This window comes from Pezoporus occidentalis, unplaced genomic scaffold, assembly GCF_034315485.1.
Source record: "Pezoporus occidentalis ecotype Australia unplaced genomic scaffold, CSIRO_AGI_Poc_V1 ctg35, whole genome shotgun sequence".
Classification (NCBI taxonomy): domain Eukaryota; kingdom Metazoa; phylum Chordata; class Aves; order Psittaciformes; family Psittacidae; genus Pezoporus; species Pezoporus occidentalis.
Window position 1 is genome coordinate 5,613,802 of NW_026915483.1, and position 22,225 is coordinate 5,636,026.

General features: G+C 41.5%; 1 protein-coding gene and 1 long non-coding RNA gene across 2 annotated transcripts in view; both read left to right on the forward strand.

Annotated features, from left to right (window-relative positions):
* LOC134169621 (uncharacterized) overlaps positions 1-22,225 on the forward strand; it is a 640,302-nt gene that overhangs the window by 161,814 nt on the left and 456,263 nt on the right. The window lies entirely within an intron of this gene.
* PPP4R2 (protein phosphatase 4 regulatory subunit 2) overlaps positions 1-22,225 on the forward strand; it is a 66,941-nt gene that overhangs the window by 29,483 nt on the left and 15,233 nt on the right. The window contains exons 2-3 of the mRNA XM_062630346.1: positions 6,669-6,718; positions 7,466-7,547. Of these exons, the coding sequence (XP_062486330.1) occupies positions 6,685-6,718; positions 7,466-7,547 (116 nt within the window). The 5' untranslated portion in view covers positions 6,669-6,684. The remainder of the gene's footprint in view (positions 1-6,668; positions 6,719-7,465; positions 7,548-22,225) is intronic.

The following is a 22,225-nucleotide window of genomic DNA, read 5'->3' on the forward strand; positions in this document are numbered from 1 at the left end:
AGGTGTGTACTTGGGTGATGTTTTGGTTACATGTTCCGTGATAAGTCTGGTCGGTGATGTCCTGATCCGAGGTTTTTCACTCGCAAGCATGGCTTCAGTCAGTTTTGCTGTGGGCACGAGGCACAGTTTTTGTGAGGTAGGGCTCTGCAGAAGTACCCCGGGCACAACAGCGAACAGGATGGGCGCTTCCTGCTGCTGCTGAGCTGTGATTTTCCCTGTCCCCACTGCTGTACAGCTGGGTTTGTTACATCAGTCTAAGTTGCAGTGGCTGCAGCTCTCCTTCTTGGAACAAACACTTCGGTTCACTGAGGCAATGCCTTGGAGCTCAGTTACCCACAGCTGAGGGACATGGATACTGGAATCATCTTCTTCTGTGCCCTCACTACTGCACACACATTGGTGGCCATGGTTTGGACTCCAGGATACATCATGGAGCACTGACTCTAAACAGAGCTTGGCTGTCATTTTACATTCATCCCATAAGTAGGGTCCTAGTAGAGGTAACTTCTCTCTGTGTTCTGTGACATTCAGAGCTGCGAATAAAGTACAACTAACTGAAGAAAAATGGAAGATGCTTAATACTGGGATAAATCTTGACACGTTACCAGCTTCAGCACAAACTGTGGATCATTTGATTTCAAATAATTTCCTTCCCACTGCTTCAAGAAGAGATTCCTCTCCCAAGAACGTAACCATAAAGGATTCAACTGTCAGAGAATGTTCTGCTCCTCTCCGTTAGATACAAACATGATGCCATTAAAGGGACACCAACTACACCCCCCCAGAGGTCGTATGGCACAAGTACATGGGCTGTCCCCAGCAGAGGCTGGACTGTTCTCCCACTGTGCTTATGAGGCCAGTGCAAATCTGCACTGGGATCCATGCAGAGCACAGGCTTCCACTGGCATGAGATAAGGAATTGCTGTTTGTGCTTCCAAAGAAATAGCAATGTTTAGAAATTTTGCTTTCATCTCTGCTCAGACTAAAAAACCAAACTGTCAACACTTCCTTTGAAATGAAAATGAAAATTGAGACAAAACACCAAGATGAGAATGGCCATTTAAGATTAACAAAGCACTTGGCTGTGTTTTCTTTTGAAGTAAGATGTTTTGTTTTGATTTCTACATTTCTATAAATAAATCATAATTGCTTTTATTTGAAAATACAGTATAGTCCAACAATGTGTAATGGTGTCTTAGAACTAACCCATTTTGGTCATACTGAAATAATGATGCTGAAATGACATGGCCCTTTTTCTAAAGAATAAAGTGGCATCAGTTGACCTCTTCCTGCAGAAGCGTCCTTCCCAAACCTTTCTGGAGGTGGTTAATTCCCCACTGTGGTGGTTAGACCAGTGCAAGGCAGGTGCCCTCGCAGAGTACACACCTTTAAACAAAGGTCTCCCACCTCTTCAGCGCAGAGCTGCTAAAGGGCAGCTTGTTTTGAATATTGGCTTCCTCACACCTGGGGCTCCGGGAGGGAAAACAAATCTGGTTTTAATCTGAATGATCCTGCAGTTTGTCAAGAAGTTGACATGAAGCTTTCTGTCTTGCGGATGCACGGGAGGAAGGTGTGAGAAAACAGCTTGGGAAGGAGACTGCAAACCTGGTTTGCCATGGGCTCAGATTGATGTAAGAAAACTTGTGGGGACTTGACTTGAGCTGGACTTGTGTTGTACATGTGACCTGGACCTGCTCTCTTTGAAAAGTCTCAAAGTGTCTTGCAGAGGCTTGAAAACAAATATAAAATGTAAACCTGAACAAGGCATTGTGTAAGTTCAGTGCAAGAAGAAAAACTCACTCTGGATTGTCAGACAGTTTCTCCTCGTTCTGTAGTTAAATGTTCAAACCCACCACATCTCCTCTCCAAACAAGGTGATTGTTTTCACTGTTGATTCTCAGTAAATACTCTACCAGCAGCATTAGGAACTGACACCAAATGAAATCATACTCTCTGTGCATGTTATTACAAGGTGTGCCAAATACCTTACAAAAAAGTAATTATCATTCCTGTTTCATTAATGAAGAAACACAGGATGACTGCCTAACCCATTTGCTGGGGATCACACATCAATGAAGGTGCCTATGAGTGTTTTTGTATTCTAAGGTTGTATTTAAATGTTTCTCCTTTGAAAGTGGAAGGGAAAGATCATTTGCTGTGAATTGAAACATGATTCAGTTAGTTAAGGGGATATGGGTTTCAAAATATGCAAACCTCCCCTAAGCTGAGCTCCATCCTGAAATGCATGTGAAATAATCCTTGTTACCACAAAAATACACAAGTCATTCATGCGCTTTCTTTGCTTTATTTCCATAGAAATAATTATGGGGTTTATTTTGTTCCTACTCCAGAGGATGTGGTTCTCGTTTCCTCAGAAACAGGTAGATATTATTTGTGTATCTCTAAACATTTTCCCTGAAACAAAAAAACAAACAAAAGACAACAACACACCCAAAGAAACAGTGTTTTCATTAAATCTGCCTCTGCCATTGAATTCCCAGGACCTCTTCATGTTCAATGTTTGTCTTGCCCCCCTCCCCCCCCCCCCCAAAAAAAAAGCAATTTAAAATGTCTTTCCTATAGAAAACAAAAAGCTTTCAGAGGTCTGTTATTTGGTCTTTTTTCCTCTAATAGGAAGAGGAAGAGAGAAAGGGGGCTCGAAAATGGGAGGTACTTTCTCTTACTGCTCCTCCTGTGCTAGGAGGGCAGGAGATCAGAAGATAGGGAATGTGGCTTTAGTGTGTATTTTTTGTAAGTTGACATTTTTAATAATGAGAGATTCCTGTCTCCCTGAAATACTTTTTCAGTGCAAACAGAGAGTGGCTGGTAGATGCATGTGCTCATTCTCTATCAGTGACCAGTATCAAAAAGAAGACTTCAAGAAAGAGAAGGAAATACGAGTTTCTGGTGTGTCAGTGCCCACATGGATGTGAAGGCACATCAAACTAAAACTAATCAGAAGCATTGCTTTCTGCAGTCTGCTACTATATGCAAAACACAGTCATATTATTGTCTTTTGTTTTTAATGATTGGCAGTGTTTTGTCATTTGAATTAAAAGGTATTTGTAACCAGCACATTAACATTTTATCTCTCCCAGAAGTTTTGCCTTTGGCTGGCTAATAGGGAAGCCAGCATGAGCGGACGGCAAGCAAGGCTTGAATTAAGCTTATGGCTGAGTGGTAGATATAACCCAGTTGTTTCTTATGCATCACTCATGTACCTGTGTGAACTATAAAATGCTTTCATTTTTTAGATGTGGAAAAGATTTGCCACCTAGTCTGACTAGATGGGAAGAATTAGAAGAGCTTCTCAGCAGTGAAAAGTCAATGTTAACATACAGTTGGTTCTTTTCTTGTGGATTCTGCCAAAATATGAAACAAAGATCTTCCTTCAGCTCCAACGTAGCGCAGTGATAATTTATTTGATGTATGACAGCTGTGTGATAAATGCTACTCTTCAGAAAATAGAAGTTCACTTTTAATAAGACATAAAAGGGTTGGAATGAAATCAGAGGAATTTCGTACCAGGTAAATCCTGTAGAAACTGGCCTGTTAGCTGCTGGCTCACTTTTAGAGACCAGCCGTGTCCTCCAGTGGCTTTACCCACCCTTGGAGCAGGGTCTGTGTGACTGAGCAGCGCCAGGGAAATGTGGAACTTGCCAATAGCAAAGGTGCAGAAAGTCAGAGGGCTGCAAGCACACACACTGCACTGTGCAGCATTAGCATCAAACCTCATCTGCAACTTGCTGAGTGCAAAGAAATGGCTCTAAAGCACTTAATGAATCAGTTGAGTTTCTTTCATGAGATTACAGACTCTGGCATTAGTTTCCTATTTCTCCATAGAACGTAGCACAAGAATTTAGAGAGAGTGTATTTCTTATTTCTTTCTCCTGCAACTTGCCTTTTTAGTGAAGAAATGCTTTGTTGTCCCAGTTTTCAATTGTGACTCCAGGTATGTTAGAAACAACTGCATTTGTATTTTCTGTTTTAAAGGAACAGGCTAACAATACAACTTTTCAAATTGGTAAGTATGAGCTTTATTTACTTGGTGTTGGTGACACCTGTAAATGGAATGGGATATTGCTAAGGATGATTGAACTTGCTCTCCTAGGGTTTTTAGAGTGGGATTTGTTACTCTACTGGACATGAATATGCATGTTTCTGCCTCCCTACGCTTGTTTTGGCTGGTGGGATTCTTTAAGACCAGTCATGCTGGGAAATGCAGTTTCCTCAGGAGGAGCTGAAAATTGAGAGCATGTAACAAGCTCTGTGAATTATTATAAAGAGCAAGGTGGGCTGGGATATCCTCTTGCTGCCAGGGAAATGTGGTCAGCTGGGCTGTAGAAGTCATAGGAGAGAAGCTCTGCTCTAGGAAAGGTATGGTCTCTGCTCCTCTGTTTTGCTGAGGGTTGCAAAGGTAAGCTAGTATTTTTGTTACTTCAAATGGACTTTGATACCATTTTAAAACAATAAAGTGGACTTCAAGGAAAAGGGTGTAGACAAACCTGTAGTCTGAATTGCACTGCCCTTTTCAATTGCTGGTTTATCTGCATATGGGCCTCAGTGCTTCTGTTTTCAGCCCAGTATACACTGCTTGCTTTGCAACTCTGTCCCATCCTCTTCTAGCTCTTCTCACAACACAGCTTTTTTTCTGTGTTAAAGAGATTTTTCACTTGGTCTCCATGTAGAGTGTTATTGTGTTATTATAAAAGCAGACTAGTGTAGCTTCAGTTAAGAGAAATGTCTATTACTGTAAAGGCACACATGCTGCAGAGGGCTTCAGGCAGGGAGAGTCATGGTATAGCACAGCTGCAAAGGCAAGATGGCCAGTAATGACCACTGTTAATGGTGTCCATGTCTCTATGATGAACAAAGTGGTCAGAAGCAAAACAGCAGCTAAATTCACCAGGGTTTTAATGCCATCTCATTCACAAGAGTTTGCTGGGTTTTGTTTTGTTCCTTCCCTACAGGTTTGGGCAAGTTGTACCTTTGCCTCTCTCCCATAACGTCGGTTTCTTAACTCATGCTGATGCTTTTCCCTCCTCTTGTTGACCTGCAGAGGCAGAGAGGCTGGAGGAGGTTCATTAGCTCCCCTCTGCATGACCACAGCCCTCCCAGAGAACACAGAAACTTCCTTGTAAAATCTGCTTATTGTAACAAGGGTTTTCATAATAGTATGAAACAAACATTTTGTATGGGCATCTGTAGACATGAAACCTTAAATATTCCTAATAGAATCATGTAGGCCTCAAACTGTCAGAGACTTGAAAGGTTCTTTATAAGCCATGCATTTTCTTAAATACAAATTCTTCCCTGTGAGAGTGCTGAGGCGCTGGCACAGGCTGCCCAGAGAAGCTGTGGCTGCCCCATCCCTGGCAGTGTTCAAGACCAGGCTGGATGGGGCTTGGAACAACCTTCTCTAGTGGAAGGTGCCCTGCCCGTGGCAGGGGGTTGGAACTGGTAAGGTCTCTTCCAGCCCAAACTGTTCTATGATTCTGTGGAAAGGCAGTGTTTCTATGTAATGCAGTTGACAGTGAAGCCCATTACTTGCACAACTTCTGGATTATCTCCTGCATGATAAAATCAACACCAGGGGTCAAAGAAAGCAGCTCGCAGCACAAGACTGCTTGCTATGGGTGCCAAGTCGGTCTCTTAGCTATTTGGGATGGTCCACAAACTGTGTCACTGACATTAGGCAGCATTTCTCAGAAACACAGCCATGTTGGAGGTTCTCTGTTGTCAAGGTGGCACTTGGAGAGTGTAGTACAGCTGCTGATAACCACAATCTCTTTGTTCTCTCCCCTGCAGTAGTAGGGCTCAGTTTCTGCTGTGCACAGTTGACCACCCTTGCCTGCCATCAAACCTGTGCTCTGCCAGGCCAGCCCCAGCCCTGAGCGCAGCGGGATGTGCCCGCAGGGGAGCGCGGACACCTCTGGCACAGGGCTGTTCGCAAGCGCAGGCCTCGGGAGGAGACTGGGACACGATCCAGGGCTATATCGGCATTTTACCTAATAGTGAAGCACCGCAGATGTGCCGGCTCACATATGCCTGGAGTAACAGTTGGCACCGATATCTGGCTACGTTATTTACAACTTCTTTTTGTGTGTTAAATCACCGTTTCCCTCTCCTTCCAGGAACAGCCATCGCATGTCCCTCAGCCCTACTGGAACGTGTGGGGTGGACAAGATGTGTGTGTTCGGCTGGCTTCTGCTTACCCGCTTTGTGCCGGGCTCCCCGCATCCTGCCGAGGTGGTGACAAGAGGCTGCTTGGACTTCTCTTCGCCAGGAGGGCACAGGGTGGTAGAAGGGCTCATCCCCTGAACACAGGCACGGAGCGCAGCTGGGGGGCTTGAAGAGCGAGAGGTAGGAAGAGTAAAGAGCGGGAAAAAGCAGCTCACTCTTCACAGTAAAAGGGAGTCGGGCGTTATCTGTGCGCCGGATTTAAGGGTGGGGTAGAGCCGCCGCCTCAGCCTGAGGCGGGAGGAGGAGGGAGCCGCAGGAGCTCCCTGAGGGGCTGCCGCCGCCCGCCCGCTAGGCGGGAGCTCCGCGTTGCCCTCCCTTTCACCCAGGACCCGCGCGGCTGGGCCGGCATGAGCAGGTCGAGAGCCGCCGGCCCGAGGCCGGGAAGGAGGAACGAGGGGCGGAGAGCGGGCGAGCGGCGGAGGGGAGACACCCAGGCGGATCATGGACATCGAGAGGCTGCAGGAGGCTCTGAAAGGTGGTGCCGGGGTTTGCGGGGGGTGGGGGGAGCCGTGTCCCCACGCTGAGGGAGGCAGGGGCTCCTCGCTGCCCCGACCTTCCTGCGGGCAGGGAGCCGCAGCTCCGCTCTGCCGGCGGACGAGGGTCGGGATGCCCGTGCTGTTGGGGAAGGGGCTGCTCGCGTAGGAGGGAAACGGGTCCCGCAGAGCGGCGAGAGGCCTGGGGGGCTCCCGGTGGGGCAGGGGAGCGGTGAACCCCTGGTCCGCGCTGCCCTGGTGCTTCCCCCGGGCTCGCTCTGTTCTGCGTGAGGGGCAGCAGCGCAGGGAGGTTGGTGACCCCAGCGGCTCCCCTCCTCCTGCAGGCCCGGGGCTGCTCTCGGCTGCTGCCCTCTTGGCCCCCGCAAGCCTGCCTGCCTGCCTTCCGTCCCCAGCTCTCGCACCGACCTGCTCTTCTCCTGCCTTCCCAGCCCGCTTCTGTGCTAGCTTGCCGTGTTGGATGCAGCCTGAGGACACCAGCCTCCTTCTCTGTTGTAGCTGCTCAGAAGAAGTTGCAAATCAACTTTTGCTAGTCAGATGCATGTTTCTCCACATGACAATATGAAGTGTTTTACAGGGCTGGGGAGCTGGTGGAGCTCTTGGGAACAACTGAAGTATTGTGAAAGCATGGAAATAATTTTGTGGGAACTGTACTGATCGCTTAGATAACTATTTTTAATTTCTGTTCTATTTTCTTTTACCATTCTTTTGTGTCATTCTCATACCAACAGATTTTGAGAAGAGAGGGAAGAAGGAAGTGTGTCCAGTACTGGATCAGTTTCTTTGTCATGTTGCTAAGACTGGAGAGACGATGTAAGTGTGACTCTTGGCAATCTTCAGTTGTACCTTAGAACACTTCTGCATTCTAAGTCAATGGGATGCCACCTGGGTTCTCTTTTTGCCTGTATATGGCCTCTCTGAACTGAACAAGCTTGCTTTAGTTCCCATTTAATTTTGGATGGAGTAGTTTTGTTTGCTAGTAGCTGTATCTGACAGGGTTTGCATAGCTTTGTTCAGGGGGCTCTTTCAGGTCTTGTCCTACTCAGTACAGGAAGCCTGTTGCTCTTTGTACATTTTATATGACATCTGGGGGTTTTTAAGTGGAAAGTTTAGCTCACTGTGATAGTGTCTGTTGTATACTGTTGCAGTATCTCTTGTATACAGTATCTAACAGCATTATTTACATAAAGATACGAATGGCTTAGATTATTTCTTTCCAGGCTTTGTACACCACGCTGTGTGGTGACTGCATCTAAATGCTTCTGATGAGGAGGGGACCGCCGGTAGGTGCGTTCTGCAGAGGAGATCTGTGGGAACTGCTCTGTGTTTCCATAGTCTTCCGTTTTCCAGCTCGCAGGAGTTTCGCTTTTCCCGGGCTTCCTTTCGCAGCTCACGCTGGCGGCTTCCCGTCCGGAGGTGCGCTGTGGCTGGAAGCAGCCGTGCTCCTTGTCAAGGATGAGCGCTGGTGCTGTGCTGGGTGACTTCCTTGGCGGATCACTATTTGGCAGGAAGGGGAAAGGCTTCCCTGGGTGCGTTGCTATAGAGTTGCTCACTTTCTGGCTCCCAGGCTGTCTCCCTGTTTTTGAGGCCTAGTGCCAGACTACAGGCTTCTGCAGGAGATACATGCTTTTACCAGTGTTTTGTTAGCAACCAGTGACTGCAGGGGCTTTGTTTGGGCTTCTAGAATCCCTCCGACTTGTAAGAGGCTTGTAGCTGTGGTTTTTCTTTTTATTAATCCTTCTGCAGCTTGCTGGTACTGCTTGAATTAATGGTTTTGAAAGAAAAACAAGTTCTGAAATGTACTTTGCCCTTTGAAGAGAAGGCATTGGCTCAGCAGAAACACGTAATGTTTAATATTTTGATGTAGTACTTATTTTAGAATGGGCTCACTACAGTGTATTTTTGCTGTATAATATGTTTAAAGTATTTTTCCTTGTTCTAGAATATTTCTTCAGGCTATTTGTATTGTTCTTGCCACTATTACATGTATTTCAAAGTAATTTAAAAAAGTGATTGTATAAGGGCAGGTTCTTGGGAAGATGTGAAATTTGGAGAATGAACAGACTCCTGACTTTTTTTCCATTTAGGAAATCTAGATTATTGTTATCATTTATTGATTATTACAAACTATTGCTTAAACCTAAACTGGCAGCTCTTACGTGGAACCTCATGCAGATCCTGGTTGCCTACATTGCCATGGTTTTCTTTGACATTTTTTTTTTTTTCCCTCAAGTCTGTGACTTGGAAAGAACGCTCTTCTTCAGCGTTCTTGAACCTTTCTATTACATTACGTAGTTTAAGAACTGTAGTAAACCGATTGCTTTGGAATGAGAAGATGAAATCTAAAATAATACTTTGTAGAGACATTTCTTAGGATTTTTATGAAGTTCAGAGCTCAGTTTCGCAAAAAAAATTATGCTGAAGTCGGGGGTTGTGCAAACACAAATGGTTTGCAGACTTATTTATTGGAAAACAATGGATCATACTCAGTCACAGCCTGTTCCTGAAGTAACAAACAAAAAGTACCCATTTGAGGACCAAGGCAAATAAGGACAAGTGAGATGTGAAGTATTTTTTGCTTTGAGTTGTAGCTGTTTCTAGCAGTTATGTAGTGTTTTTCAGCTTTTGAACTTAGTCAATGACAAATGCTGATTTTTGTTTATTTATTTTAAAGATGATCTACTACAGTTCACGTGTTAAATGTAGATTGTTCTCACGCCCCCTCCCCATTTCTTCTGCACGTAGTTGCAGCAGGTCTTGTAAGCAATTAGTAAACTTAGTTTGAAAGGGTGTAATGGAGTAAATTAAAATGACTTTTAAGGTTCTCATCAAAGCATGACCATGGCATTCTTAGGTTGCTTAACAGATTGAAAGCAGAGGCTCATCTGAGGCTGTTGGGTACCTCCCTGCCCCCAGTTGTTTCAATGTGCTTATTCATCTGAGTGAGTTATGAGCAGGTAGATGCAGGTTTAGGTTAGGCTGTAATTTTACTAGTATTTATTTCTCTTGGCAGCAGTCTTGGCTAATGCAGCTTTTGTGTCACTGTTTCACTGGGGCTTGTTGAACTGTTTACGTAGCTGCTTGGTAACCAAGTGGAGGGAACTGCTCACAGTTGAAACTAACTTTCTTTTTGGCAGTGCTTGTTTTTAACGAGGTTCAGTTCATTGATACAGCTTGTTTTGTCCCTGTAAGCTGGTATGTCAAAGCCCAGCGTAGCTGCAGAGGTGGTATAGGGGAGGAACAAAGGGTTAGAGTTGTATGAGCCAGCCCTGCGACTATGATAAGGCTCTTCAGAGTGTGTCTTTATTGTAATTAGAAGTCTTCTTCATTTACAAGGAAGGTCTGGAATAAAAATGTTGCTAAATTTGGTTATATTATGAGCATAAATGTAATTGTGTTATCAGTACATTGCAGTAAAAGCCTGATCATGCAATCACATGTGTTAACTCGTCTATTTGAAGTTTAAACTATCTTGTAAAAAGTTAACCATTCACTTAATGGTTTGCAAGATTATGGCTGTGTTTGCAAGAGCCAGTCTAAACTTCCCTTATTATCGGTGAACAGAAGCACAAGTTTGATTGCTTGGCTACTTCCAAGTGTTTTTGTTTCTGAACAGTTGCTATGGGAAGAGTTAGCCTTAGGTGAAATACAGAGTTTATGGTTCAACCTCTTTTAATGTTGTGTTGAGTCTTAGGACTTTCACAAGTGATGTACTACTTAAGTGACTTGATGTTTTACTAAGAAGCTAACATGGAATTTCATTAGTGAGACCAGGTGTAGTTAGGGAAAATTGTTATAATCTCCTTTTCTCTAGTTTGTGAAGGATCAGTGTGACTGGGTAAAGTGGAGAGATACAAAAATTGTTAGTCTTAATACTTCACAGTGGTTGAAAGACCTTTTTAAAATAGGGTATGTTTTTGTCTTTTTTTTTGCATAAGAAATCCACTTATCTATTTTTTTCTGAAGTAGAAATGGCTTTAAGAGACAGTACAAAAGTCGTAGCACGGCAGCACTAGAGGTGAAATGCAAAAACAAAATACTTTTTCTTCCAAAGAAGAATTATGGGATATGAGGATCACTTATCAATTGTGATCCTGTATTTAAAATCTGTTTTCTCTTGTCTGTTAGGAAATTCTATTGGATTTAAAATCACTTTGCCCTTTCAATAGCAAAAGTGTTTCTAAACCAATTATTTAGGTAGTGCACCAAGAAAATATAATTTATTGGACTAGAAGGGAAAACTATAATTTTCCTTTGGTTCTAAAGCTGAAAATAAAACTTTGTGTGTGTGTGAAGTAAAAATTTGTCTTTTTTTTCCTGTGTTTCCTCCACTCCTGCCCTGGGGCTGGCTATCTACAAAACACAGTTTTGATGACTTACTGTAGTGGCAAGTGTAATATAGATGCTTACTGACAGTGAAGGAGTCAAGAAATAAGTAGTGGAGTACCAAAATCTGGAGAAATACAATTTATAGGCGGAAGTGATTAGCTGTAAAATAGTTCTAGGTTTAAGTAGGGAACAGTGCCCTGGCCAGGATGTAATGTAGTTCTACCAGTTCTTGCCCTGAATGCAGTATAAACAGCCATTAAAATACATTTTGTTTTTATTTATTTTAGTAGTCAGATTCTTTCCTCATAGTTTACCTGGAAGATCTGAAATACTAATTCGTGCCTCATCTAAGCCTGAAGACAGAAGTTGTCTTTTTGCTGCTTTCCTTGAGGACTAACTTAAATGCTTTTCTGTGTAGTTTCTTGAGTCAAGTTTAATACATGTCATTATAAAGCAAATGTAATACCTATAGCATCATCATGACTCTGAGCAACACTGTCTGTAACTGGTTGCAGTTACAACCACAAAGGCTGCTGTGCTGGACGGATGGTCCACTGAGTCTGCAGCTACCCAGATGCTATGGGAGATGGGGCTGTATGTCTTCCTTCAGTTAAGTGCCCACAGGACTGTCAGATGGATCAGGGACAGTTGTTGGTAAATTATATCGTTGTAAATGTAAGTTACATAATGTAACCAAAGATAATGGCAAGAAGTACTTTTAACCCTTTGATACTGTTTCATGTACCAGTGAACTTTTTTAAACTACATTTTTTTTAGCATTTGTTTGGATTAACTTAGCTTTTATATTATTTTGTTACAGCAATGAAATAGTTTGTCAGCTGGAGGAAGGATGTGAGGGGAGATATCTTAGCAATGAACATGAATGAGAATATGTTCCTGTTCTTGGCTTTAGTGTTTTAATGGTGTATTCTGAACTCCTGTATAGTAGTTTCCTTATGTCACAAATAGGCAGCAGTTTTGTTGCTTGCCATGTGTATGCTAGTATTTTTTGACTAGTTTGAAAACTTTGTTCTGATTTGGAGGCAGATAATTATTTGGAATTGTGCAGAACTATTGGGGGAATGTAATTCCATAGGATTTAAAAAAAAAAAACTCTAAATCCTCAAGTTGCTGCAAGAAGCAGCAGGATAATACTTGCTGAAGCAGTCTGTGCCTTTGTTAGTATAGGCCTCTTTCACTTCCATGTTCTAAGTGAAGCAAGAGATGTGAGTAAACTTCCTTGCATTGTTTCCTGCTATTATTTCTCACTAACTCCACTCTACTAAGCAGCTGGAATTATTCCCCACTAATTCCCATTCCACTGACATTGTGTTTTCTGTCTCATAATCCTCTGATGTCTCCATAGGACAGGAAACATTTGAAAAGCCTGCTGATATGTCTTTGTCAAAGATGGTTTAGCTTCCTTGCTCTTTTTACTGATATTACAAAAAAAATATATAATCAAATGTACAGTTGTAGTACTTGAGTAGAGTTAGTTGTGATACAGGTGAGATCATTTGCTACTTTAGGAAACATGCCCTGTCATAGTGTTTCATTTTAAATGCTGCCACTTCATATCTGTTGGGAGTGGGGTTTACAGTGTAAAGGTTAAGCTTTAACTGCCATCGTAAAATATGCATCATGAACCAGTCCTAACAAACTTTAGTCTCTCTCTAGAATATACATGTAAGGAAAGACAAAAGGCCAGCTTCTCATAGAAATGATTACTTTTCAGTGTCGTTGGACTATTATAACTGCAAATGTAATGTATGCGCATGCAGACTTGCAGTAGTAAGTACATTTCTTCCCTGTTGCTATATAGCATGTACAAGCATGCTCTCTGCTAGTCTTTCTGCAGACAGCTCACTGTTACTTTGCACAGAAAACCACCCTGCCACTTATTTCATGGCAGTTGGTACAGCTGCATGAGCTTCTGATTATGAACTTCGATAGTATTCTATTGGCATCCTAATAGTCTTCAAGCTCAGTTCTCCTGCATTGTTCAATTGGATTTGTTCTCATCCTCAGAATTTCTCTCAGTTCTTACCTTTAGCTCTTAGTAATGTTTCTTCACAGCTGTGGTGGCTGCTTCAGTATTACCTCTATCTTTTCCAGTGGGCCTCAAGCCTCCTGTTCCATGGTGGCCTTGCTTGTGGCTATTTCATTTGAAGTACTTACCCCAACCATTTTGGGGGATATTCCACTCTGTATTACACTTTACAACAGCAAGGATGTTTTTATGTTTTGACCTTGTAATTGATGAGCCTTGGTACTTCTTCCAGATTTTAGAAAGGTTCATGCTCAGTGGTGTATGCTGGGGCGAAGGAACAAGGTACGTGCAGAAGGGAGGATAGAAGCAGTCTGGTTTTCTTGGGGGTGATGGATTATCAGGTTTTTGGACACAGAAAACTTACTCTTCCCCAAAGCTGATGTGTGTCTGACAGGTCTCAGTTCTAGAAATAATACTACCTGAAGACAGTGACAAGCTTTCCATGCTGGCTATACCTAATAAGACTTTGCTCAGCAGTGGTAAGGGAGTGTGATGACGTGGGAACACTTAATGCCTGTGCATTAAGTCACTGAGGTAGGGTACACCTTCTGAGCCCAAGCTTAGTGTCTGTCACCTGAACTGCCTTTCATAGAAGTCAATTGTGTGGTGCTTTTGTCCTGGTTTTGAAGGAGTTAGTAATAGAAGTGCAATTTACCTGATCCTAGTAGTGCTGCTTTCAGACCTGAGTGAAGCCTGGGTTATTGAGAACATGCATGAACTGGCAGGCATAGGAATACAGGGCACAGTAAGTTCAGATTCAGAAGAAGCTGCACAGGGTACATTTTCCTTAATCTGGTTTCTCAGCCTTATTTTTCAATATAGGAAAGATCTGATAGCATTATCTCAGTGTGGTCTGCGGCTCTTCTGTGATAACCTGTGGGTCTGTATGCACTGGTCGCTTACCGGTGAAAGCTACGCTTACTAGCTGAGTGTTAAAGCATTTCTTTTGTTCATTTGGTTATTCTATGCAAACTGGTGATACCTGGAACCACTTCAGTGTCCTGTATGAGTGCATATATGGAATTTCGGATATGGAATAAATTATGTATTTATATAGAAAATTATCCAAACATTAATTTTATGTTACTCAGAGTGAGTTCTCTCTAGGGAGCTCCTTGCTGCAAGTTCAGAAAAACGCAAATATGCTTCACCTGTTACATACTTTTATTGAACTTTGACTTGTGGGCTTCTATACAGGTTTATTGAGAAAGCATTATCTGTTTAATGTTTGTGTATTCTGCCTGCATCGACTCCAGAGTACTAGAGAGTTATATTGTGCCTTTGCCTGGTATTTTTCTGTGCAATATCTATTGAATGGGCTGCACTCTGAATTGTGCTCTGCTGCAGAATCTCTGTTACACAGTGCACAGGATCACTCTTGAAACATGCCTTGGCAAACACTGATCTGTTCAGTCAAATTTGGTCTGAAATAGAAATAAGTAAAAGCTAAGAATAATCCACAAAATTGTTAGAGTTGAAATAAATATTGTTGTCTGAATTTCAGCAAAATGTCCAGTTGTGTTGAAGGCAGATCTGAGCTGTGTGTAAGTGGTTTTGGGGAGGTATTTTGACACAGATAATGCCTATCTGCTACTGCCTGTCTGTTTGGCTGGTGCTCTTCAAATGCAGCTCCAGTTATCTTTGGTAGAGCAGATGAATATAAATGTTCTTAAGGCTCCCGTGCTTGTAACTTGTGAGAGAAGTCGAATAGCTTCCCTCCTCCAAAACTTTTTATGCCATTTGCTCACTGGTTACAATTCTAAGGTTGATGTGAGTGTTCTTTAATGGAAGTTTAAAGACAAAGTTAAATTTCAAGAATATAGTCACTGGAATCAAGCCTCTGAAATAATTATTTCTAGTATAGTTTATTGTAGTAATAATGTTAGAATTTAATGCAGTTAAATACTGCAGAAATGTGTAGTCACCTAGTCCCTGTTCTGAAGACCCATTCCACAGAAATGTGGCAGAACAGCTGCTGTGCGCAAAGTGGTAACTGGGAGTTCTGAACCACTCTGTGTGTTTTGTAATTCAGTTATGCAGGAAATACTGCTTTGAAGATGATCAGTCAGATTAGAAAGTGCATGGAACTCAAATGATTTAAATAATCCAGAACAAGGGGTGTAACTAAATGATTTTCACAAGTAAATGTAATAATTACACAGAACGTGGGTAAAAAAAAAAGATCCAGAACTAGAGAAAGAAAATCTGTTGGGGTAAAGGTCCTATAAAATACGTGACAGCAGGAAGATACCGAGTGCGCATATATTGTTTGGCATAAGTTTGGTGTTCCCTAAACTGGTCAGATAAATTGTAAGTAAGTGTAGTTTATGCTGCTCAGATGGGGGGGATGTGGCTGGTGTTTATTTGATGCTTATTCAAAAGTCTGTGTTTGTAAGACTTGGAGACCTTTGTAGCTGGTGTACAGTTCACTGGAAAGTCACTATCTAAGGTGATCATTGTACTTGTAATAAAACTTGAGATTTGTGAGAAATGTTACTTGAATATGCACGTAAGTGAAATTATATGAAGAAACCAGAGTAAGGTAAGACTTAATTGGTACAGAGTGCAGTAGCATAGTAAGTGTGATAGTCCAGTAAATACACCAGTTCATTCTTATCAGGGAAAGGTAACTTCAAGCAAGTTTTCAAGTGGAAGAGGGGAATTTAATGACAGTACCATCTACTTTTATCTTTGTAGATAAACCACTGGCAGTGGTTTGTGGAAGTTCTGAAGGCTTTCAGTTACTTTGTGTGTATTGCTTTGCCCTCTGCTACAAGGAATTCTTGAATGAAGACTCTGTTTTAAACTTGTACTTTTTTGTTGTTGTTGTTGTTCTGTCATCAGTTTTTGCTTTTAAAATAGAAAGTGAAAGGTACTTGAGCTTGTATTTAGATAACTATGCTGAGAAATGTAGGTTCTAGGAAAATTCTGAGTCCTGGTCAGGTTTTCTCTGTCTTGTGGAACAGCTGTACTCTGTTGGAGTCGGCTGAATATTTATCAGTAGAGATCAGAATTAGTCCCTTGATGATTACAAATACTACTTTAATGTTTTCATCAGCTGTCTGTTTCCATAACTAAGTCTTAGTCTTTGTTGTTCCTGGCAATAGCAGTAGTAAATTGCAAGTAGTAGAGAAGTGAAGGCTCATTCTGCTGAAGTAGATGTAGTTCTAATGTATTACAGTTTCTGTGGTTCTGGAACAGGCTCATCATGCTCACAGGAAGGAGAGCAAAGACTTCATTTAGGCTGACAATCAGCAAGTGAAAATGCAAAACACCTCCCGTGCTGATGGGAAATAACCAGTTTTTCCTCTTTTGAGCTTTTCAATATATTTTTAATTAAAGTGAAAGGTAACATGAGGTCAAATGCTACTGAAGATAAAATGTGAGAGCATTTTACATGAGTTATCAAGTGGAAGTGAACAGGATGCTCCCCCTGGAGGGATGCTTGCCAGTGTGTTTCTGAACAGGAGCATACCCTTTACACCAAAGCACACTGGTTCAGTAAATTCACCCTGCTTTATCACCTCAAGTTTAACATTTATTGCTCTTTCAGAAACACTAAAAAAATCCATCACTTGCTTATGGTTTTAATTTAAGCCTTAGGTTGAAAGGTTTGTCTGCTTGCCAGAAGCATATAAGAAACTAGTCTGCACTGATGTACAGGGGATTTTACTATGTAAATCTGTTGTCAGTGTTTGGAATCCCCTGTGTTAATCTGCACTGTGTGGATGGTGACACAGTGAGCAAGACAAAGACCCTAAAATTAAGGAAGTAGAAAAATAAGTTTTAAATTCAAAGAATATTTGAAGCGAGAGTGGAATTATGTAAGGTGCCTTCTTTTATCTAACACTTGAGAGCAGCTGCTTAAGGGAATGGCTCTGCTCTCTACGAGTCACAGCACCCATCTTATTCTTCCTTATCTGTAGCATTAATTTTGTGGTTAGATTAGTGATGTGCTTCACCTCCCTGTGTGTGGGATCACAGGAATGTGTGGGAGCAGCAGAGCAGGCTTGTCCTTTTTGGTGTAGACCAGATAGAAGGTTAAGTATGTGGCAGAGCAGCACCTCCCTCTGTGCTGTGATGAAATCCCTGCAGTATGGCTCATCTCCTGCTCGTGGGAGTTCAGTGCCGCCACCTTTCTACCCCAGAACTGTTCAGAGGTATCTTCTGAACAAACTGAAAGCCATTTCTCTACCAGCGGGTACTCCTCATTAGGAATAAGTCTTTATTATTTTTATAATAAATGATGGAATAGTAATTCCTGTAAAAAGCTGTTGCATTTCACACTTCAGATTTTATTTTTTTTAAATGAAAGTGCTGGGGTTGTGTTTTACAGAAGCTCTTACCAGGATTTTTAGCTTGTGCGCTCCCCTCTGTCTAACTGCATACTTCCAGGTATCCCTGTTTATACCAAATCAGTGTATCTGAAATTGGGGTGTGCTAGGTAAGGTGAAGATTAAAACAAAACAACAAAATAATGGAGGGAATAGGATCTATCTGCTGCTTTATCCATCCCAAAGAACTGCGATAACGGAGTAAGGAGGTGAGTAAGGAGCATGGCCTTAGTCTCCTTTCCCCCAGAGGACTGCAGTCTACCAGTTCCTCTGCAGTTTTAGCTACTGACTGTCCTGGAGAGTGTTCAGCTTGCTGTACTGCTGCCAGGAAGTGGGACACTGGCTCCCTGGGGCTGCCCTTTCTGCAGCCTGGAGGAAGGCAACCAGCCTGCAGCAAGGTTCTGTGCTCCCTGGTGGCAAAGATTGGGCTTGTTTTGAGAAGCAGTGTGTTTCATCTTGTCCAGAGTATTCCTGATTGCGTACATTTTGCATGGAGGCTGTGGAAGAGCACGCTGGAAAGCTTTGCCATCTTGTACTGGGATTTGAATTGGATATGTGATTGCTGGATATGCTTCACCCTGTGCCTTTGACTTTTCAAAGAGTTTTGGAGATATCATTGATAGACCCGAGTAGAAAAGGAATTAACTTGTTTTGGGTGAATCTTTTAATTTCCTTCTGACAGCCTGGGGAAATGATTGTGTCTTAGAGTATATCTTTATCTTCTAAGAGCTCTAGAGCAAGGCACAAAAGAGAAGAATTGGTTATTAAAGTTATTTCACTTAAAACCACCTGTTTCCTACTTACTACAGGTCTCTGTGGGAGTGTAATCTAAGTCAGCAGTAAATGGGGGTTGGGGGGGAAGCTAATCTAAGTGACTCATCTCTCTTGTTATATGTTAAGTGAATCCCTCAGAGATTACCCTCTGTGTTCTCAGGAGTTTGCCTTAAAATCAGTTTAGTTCAGTATTAAGTGTTTGCCTCCTAAATACACTATTTAGTACTTTAATTTCTGCTTGTCAGAGAGCTAACAATAGAAGGGTGGAGAGGGAAGTGCTGCTTTCTTTTACTAAGTTCTGACGTTTCTTTTATAGCCTGTTCAATGAACAGAATCAATAGTAGATCTGCTTTGTTTTCATTTGATGCTCCTTGTGGTATATCGCATCTCTCCAAAACAGATGGCATCCTCTTTAAAATTTAAACCAAGTAATTTTGTAATGAACTTAAACACTGAAGTCTGAAGGCAGACATCCCACCAGGGCTCCTGGGACTCTTAATGTTTTAAGTACATAGCTAAGTCTCTAGAAGCTTAATATCCCTTCAGTATAATGTTTTTCTTAATTAAACCTGTAATCTGTGAAGCAGTTCCAGAAAGATTTATGAAATAATTGCAGTACCTTCATTTCAGGAGGTTGCCTTATTTCAGGCACTCTGAATTCTTCCTCTTGTTTTTTAGTTAATGTTAGGTTTTGTCCTGTTTGCCTTCCATGGGGCTTATTGAAATTTGAAACTTGAAATCCTTCAAGATCTGTCAAAAGTGTGTGTTAGCCAAGTGTACTTCTTTAGTGTTATGTCTCATATCCGAATAGTCTTTTGCACTTGTGGAGACTTCCAGTGCAATTTACACTTAATGTCCCAACTCATGTAGTAGTGTTGGGGACCACTGTGTTGTAGTAAAGCCTTCCAGTATAGTGAGTGCTACATACACTTGTTTGGTATCAGTAGTTTTCCTTAAATGTAGGGAAAGCACTGTGTGTGTATGAAGGAGGTAGGGATTTGCAGTCCTAACTTCACTTTTTCTTGTTCTAGTTCTCTGAAAGTTCATGTGTTTCTACGATTCTCCAGATTGCAAGACTTTCTCCTCTGTTTCAGGTTCTTAAGGTGCCCTTCGCTGTTATTTCTGTTACTTGGGTTTTAATGTTTGTTAAATGTTTCAGGCTTTTTTGCTCTTTTTGAGATTTCAAGTCTTCCAAAGTGAATATACCAAGTGACAAAAGAATCAAATATAAAACCTTGCACAGTGCTTGGAAGAAAATAAGCAGTTAATTCAATGGCATACAAAAATCATCTTGGTCGTGCAGGCTATTGACAGAGGGTTCTCCTATTTCACAATTATCAGTGCTGTAAGGGAAAAAGCTGCTTTCTCTGTTTCATCAGTGCAAACATTTTGAGTAAGCAGGAGATAAGGGAATGGGGCAAGTCTTTTGTGCTCTGGGAGTGATAGGGTTAGATTATTTCCATGTAAAATGTGATTTTGGTTTTGATATGCATGTTTGGAAAGATTAATTCTGTGCAAATCATGTTAGTAGAGAAGCAATTGTACCTTGCAGGCAACTTGGTGCTAGTAATTCATCTTTTGAATCAAAGCATAGCATCAGGTTACTTGAACTGCTTTCTGTGGAAAGTGACTTTTGTCCCTTGTTGAAGCGTGCTGTTTAGCAAATAGAATTGATGGATTCCAAACTTGGTTGATGTTGCTTGGCCAACTTCAGTTGATCTGTGCTGAAAGGATTAGTTCCAACAGAAAATCATGTAGTTCAAGTACAGGTGTGAAATGATTTGTTTTTATTGGAGAACAGTTAGTTAGGATTGTGTTTTGCCTTGTACCCACCTTGGTAATGCCAGAGAATGTCCCTTGTTTATGTGAGTCGGGGTTTCTTGTTTTTTTTTTTAATCTTCTTATTTTCCTTCCCTGTTCAGTTGCTATTTTTGCTGCCTCATCAACTTCCAGGAATAAGTACGTTAGTGTAATACCATTCTGACTGTGGAGTTCACTTGCACTCCTTTGTGCCTTACTTGGGGCTTAACTTTCCTGTCCTCACTGAGTAATTCTTACCCATCCTGGTGTCTTGTGTAGTTGTAGGGTGGATTTTTTTCTTTACCTTTTATTACTGGGGGTGGTTTTTAGCATTTTTATCATGTTGCTTCTCATTATATGTAAATATTCTCAGAACTTGCTTATGTTTCTCATGTTATTGGCTGTTTGCTCAGCTGCTGCCTGCTTTCCTGTTTAATTTCTATAAAATGGAACTAAGCGTATTCAAACACCAAGAGTCTCTTCTATCCGTGTTTCTGCTACGTTTCTGATTTTTCCATAAACGGCAAGGTCAGGGGCTGCACTCTGGTGCTGTATTATGGTGTTAAACATCTTTTCATACCTTAAAGCACAGTTACTGGCATATGTTAACCCCAGTATCATATGTAAGTAATGTACCAGGCCTGAAGTGCTGGACTCCGATACATCTATGTTTTCATCTGTTGCTTGACTATTGAAAGTACTTTTTAAAGAAAAAGATAAATTGTTGAGTTAAACTACTAGCACTTATGTTGGTCCTGGGAGATTTGAGATGTGTGGCTCTGCTATGGTATGTATCTATCATATATATATATATATTTATACAAGCTCTAGTTGTGAAGTGTGCTTTGGGGACTTCTTTTCAGCCATTCATTACTGCCTGTGGTGACATTTTTCCCTTTTAAGTGCTTTTTAAATAAAATCAGTTTCTTCCTCTTACTCCCTGTATGTCAGTGCAAAACCTTTAGGTTGCTATTAAGGGAAGGATGGTGCAGGAGCTGGCCCTGGGGAAGCAGAGGACTCTTAAGAAAAAATGCCAGCTTATGATGATTTGGAGTATCTGGAACTACAGGCTCCTTAGTCAGGAGAGATGTCCTTGTACAAATATATTTGCACAGGATGACCCAGGTACTGTAGTGAAAGGTGCTTTAGATAGACATAAAATGTAAACAGCTTCAATGCTTTCATTGTCTACAATAGAATGAGAGTCCACTGAACCCAAACACTGATTTTTTTTTTTTTTTTGAAGCATTGTTTGTGAAGATAATATTACAGATCATACAATGTTCACAGGATTTTCATTTTCTAAGTGACTATAAAAGAGCTCTCAAAGTTGCTAACAGCAAAGTTAGCAGGCAGGAAAAGCATGTTTTAGAAGTCATCAGTATGTGTTTAGAAAAGGCTGATAATGTACACTGCTGAGTGGGAAGGCTAAGTATTTCTTAAGAAGCCTGCTCAGAAGAAAGCATGAATAGCATTTTCTTCATGGAATTTCTTCAACTTGGTTTTGTTAGAGTGTTGGTCAGTTATTTTCCAGTGTATGAAACTTAATGAGCTGTACATAAAGCTGTGCAGAACAGTGACCTTCTACTTCCATTTGGCTCTTTATTTAACTGCAGAAGGTATTGACCGAACTTTGCTCATTTTTAGTGTCTCCCATTTGGTAACAAAGCAGCTACAATAGAGGTCTTGCATCCTAATGCTGGAATTGTGCTCGAGGAGCTTGATACATGTGGGGGAATTTTTCTTGACAACTGGTGTTGGCCATTTTGCTGTTTGTTTCTCTCTTCTCACTACGGCTGTCCACCTGTCTAAGCGACCAGGCTTTCAGTGCATACTGATAACTTAATGTGTAGAGGTGTAGCTATGGATTGCTGTGATAATTAGGAGGATATGACATTTTTAATCTTAAATTTTATTCTGTATTGGCTATTAGTTCTACCCATTGTTTATGAATGAATTGTTTTTCTCTGTGGACGAGATGTGAGTTTCAGGTGTTCAGCTGACACCAGCTTCTCCATGGCACTTTTATAGACTGGTAAAACAGGAAAGGTAACTTCCCTCTTTTTAATCACTTCCACTGCAGTAAATGGAAATTAAGCCAGTCTTACTGTCCCTGCAGAAATAAAGGTTTTTGGTCAGAAGTGAGTTAATTTAAAATCATGATTTTTTTTTTTTTTTTTCAGATACAAGCCAGATTCTTTTCA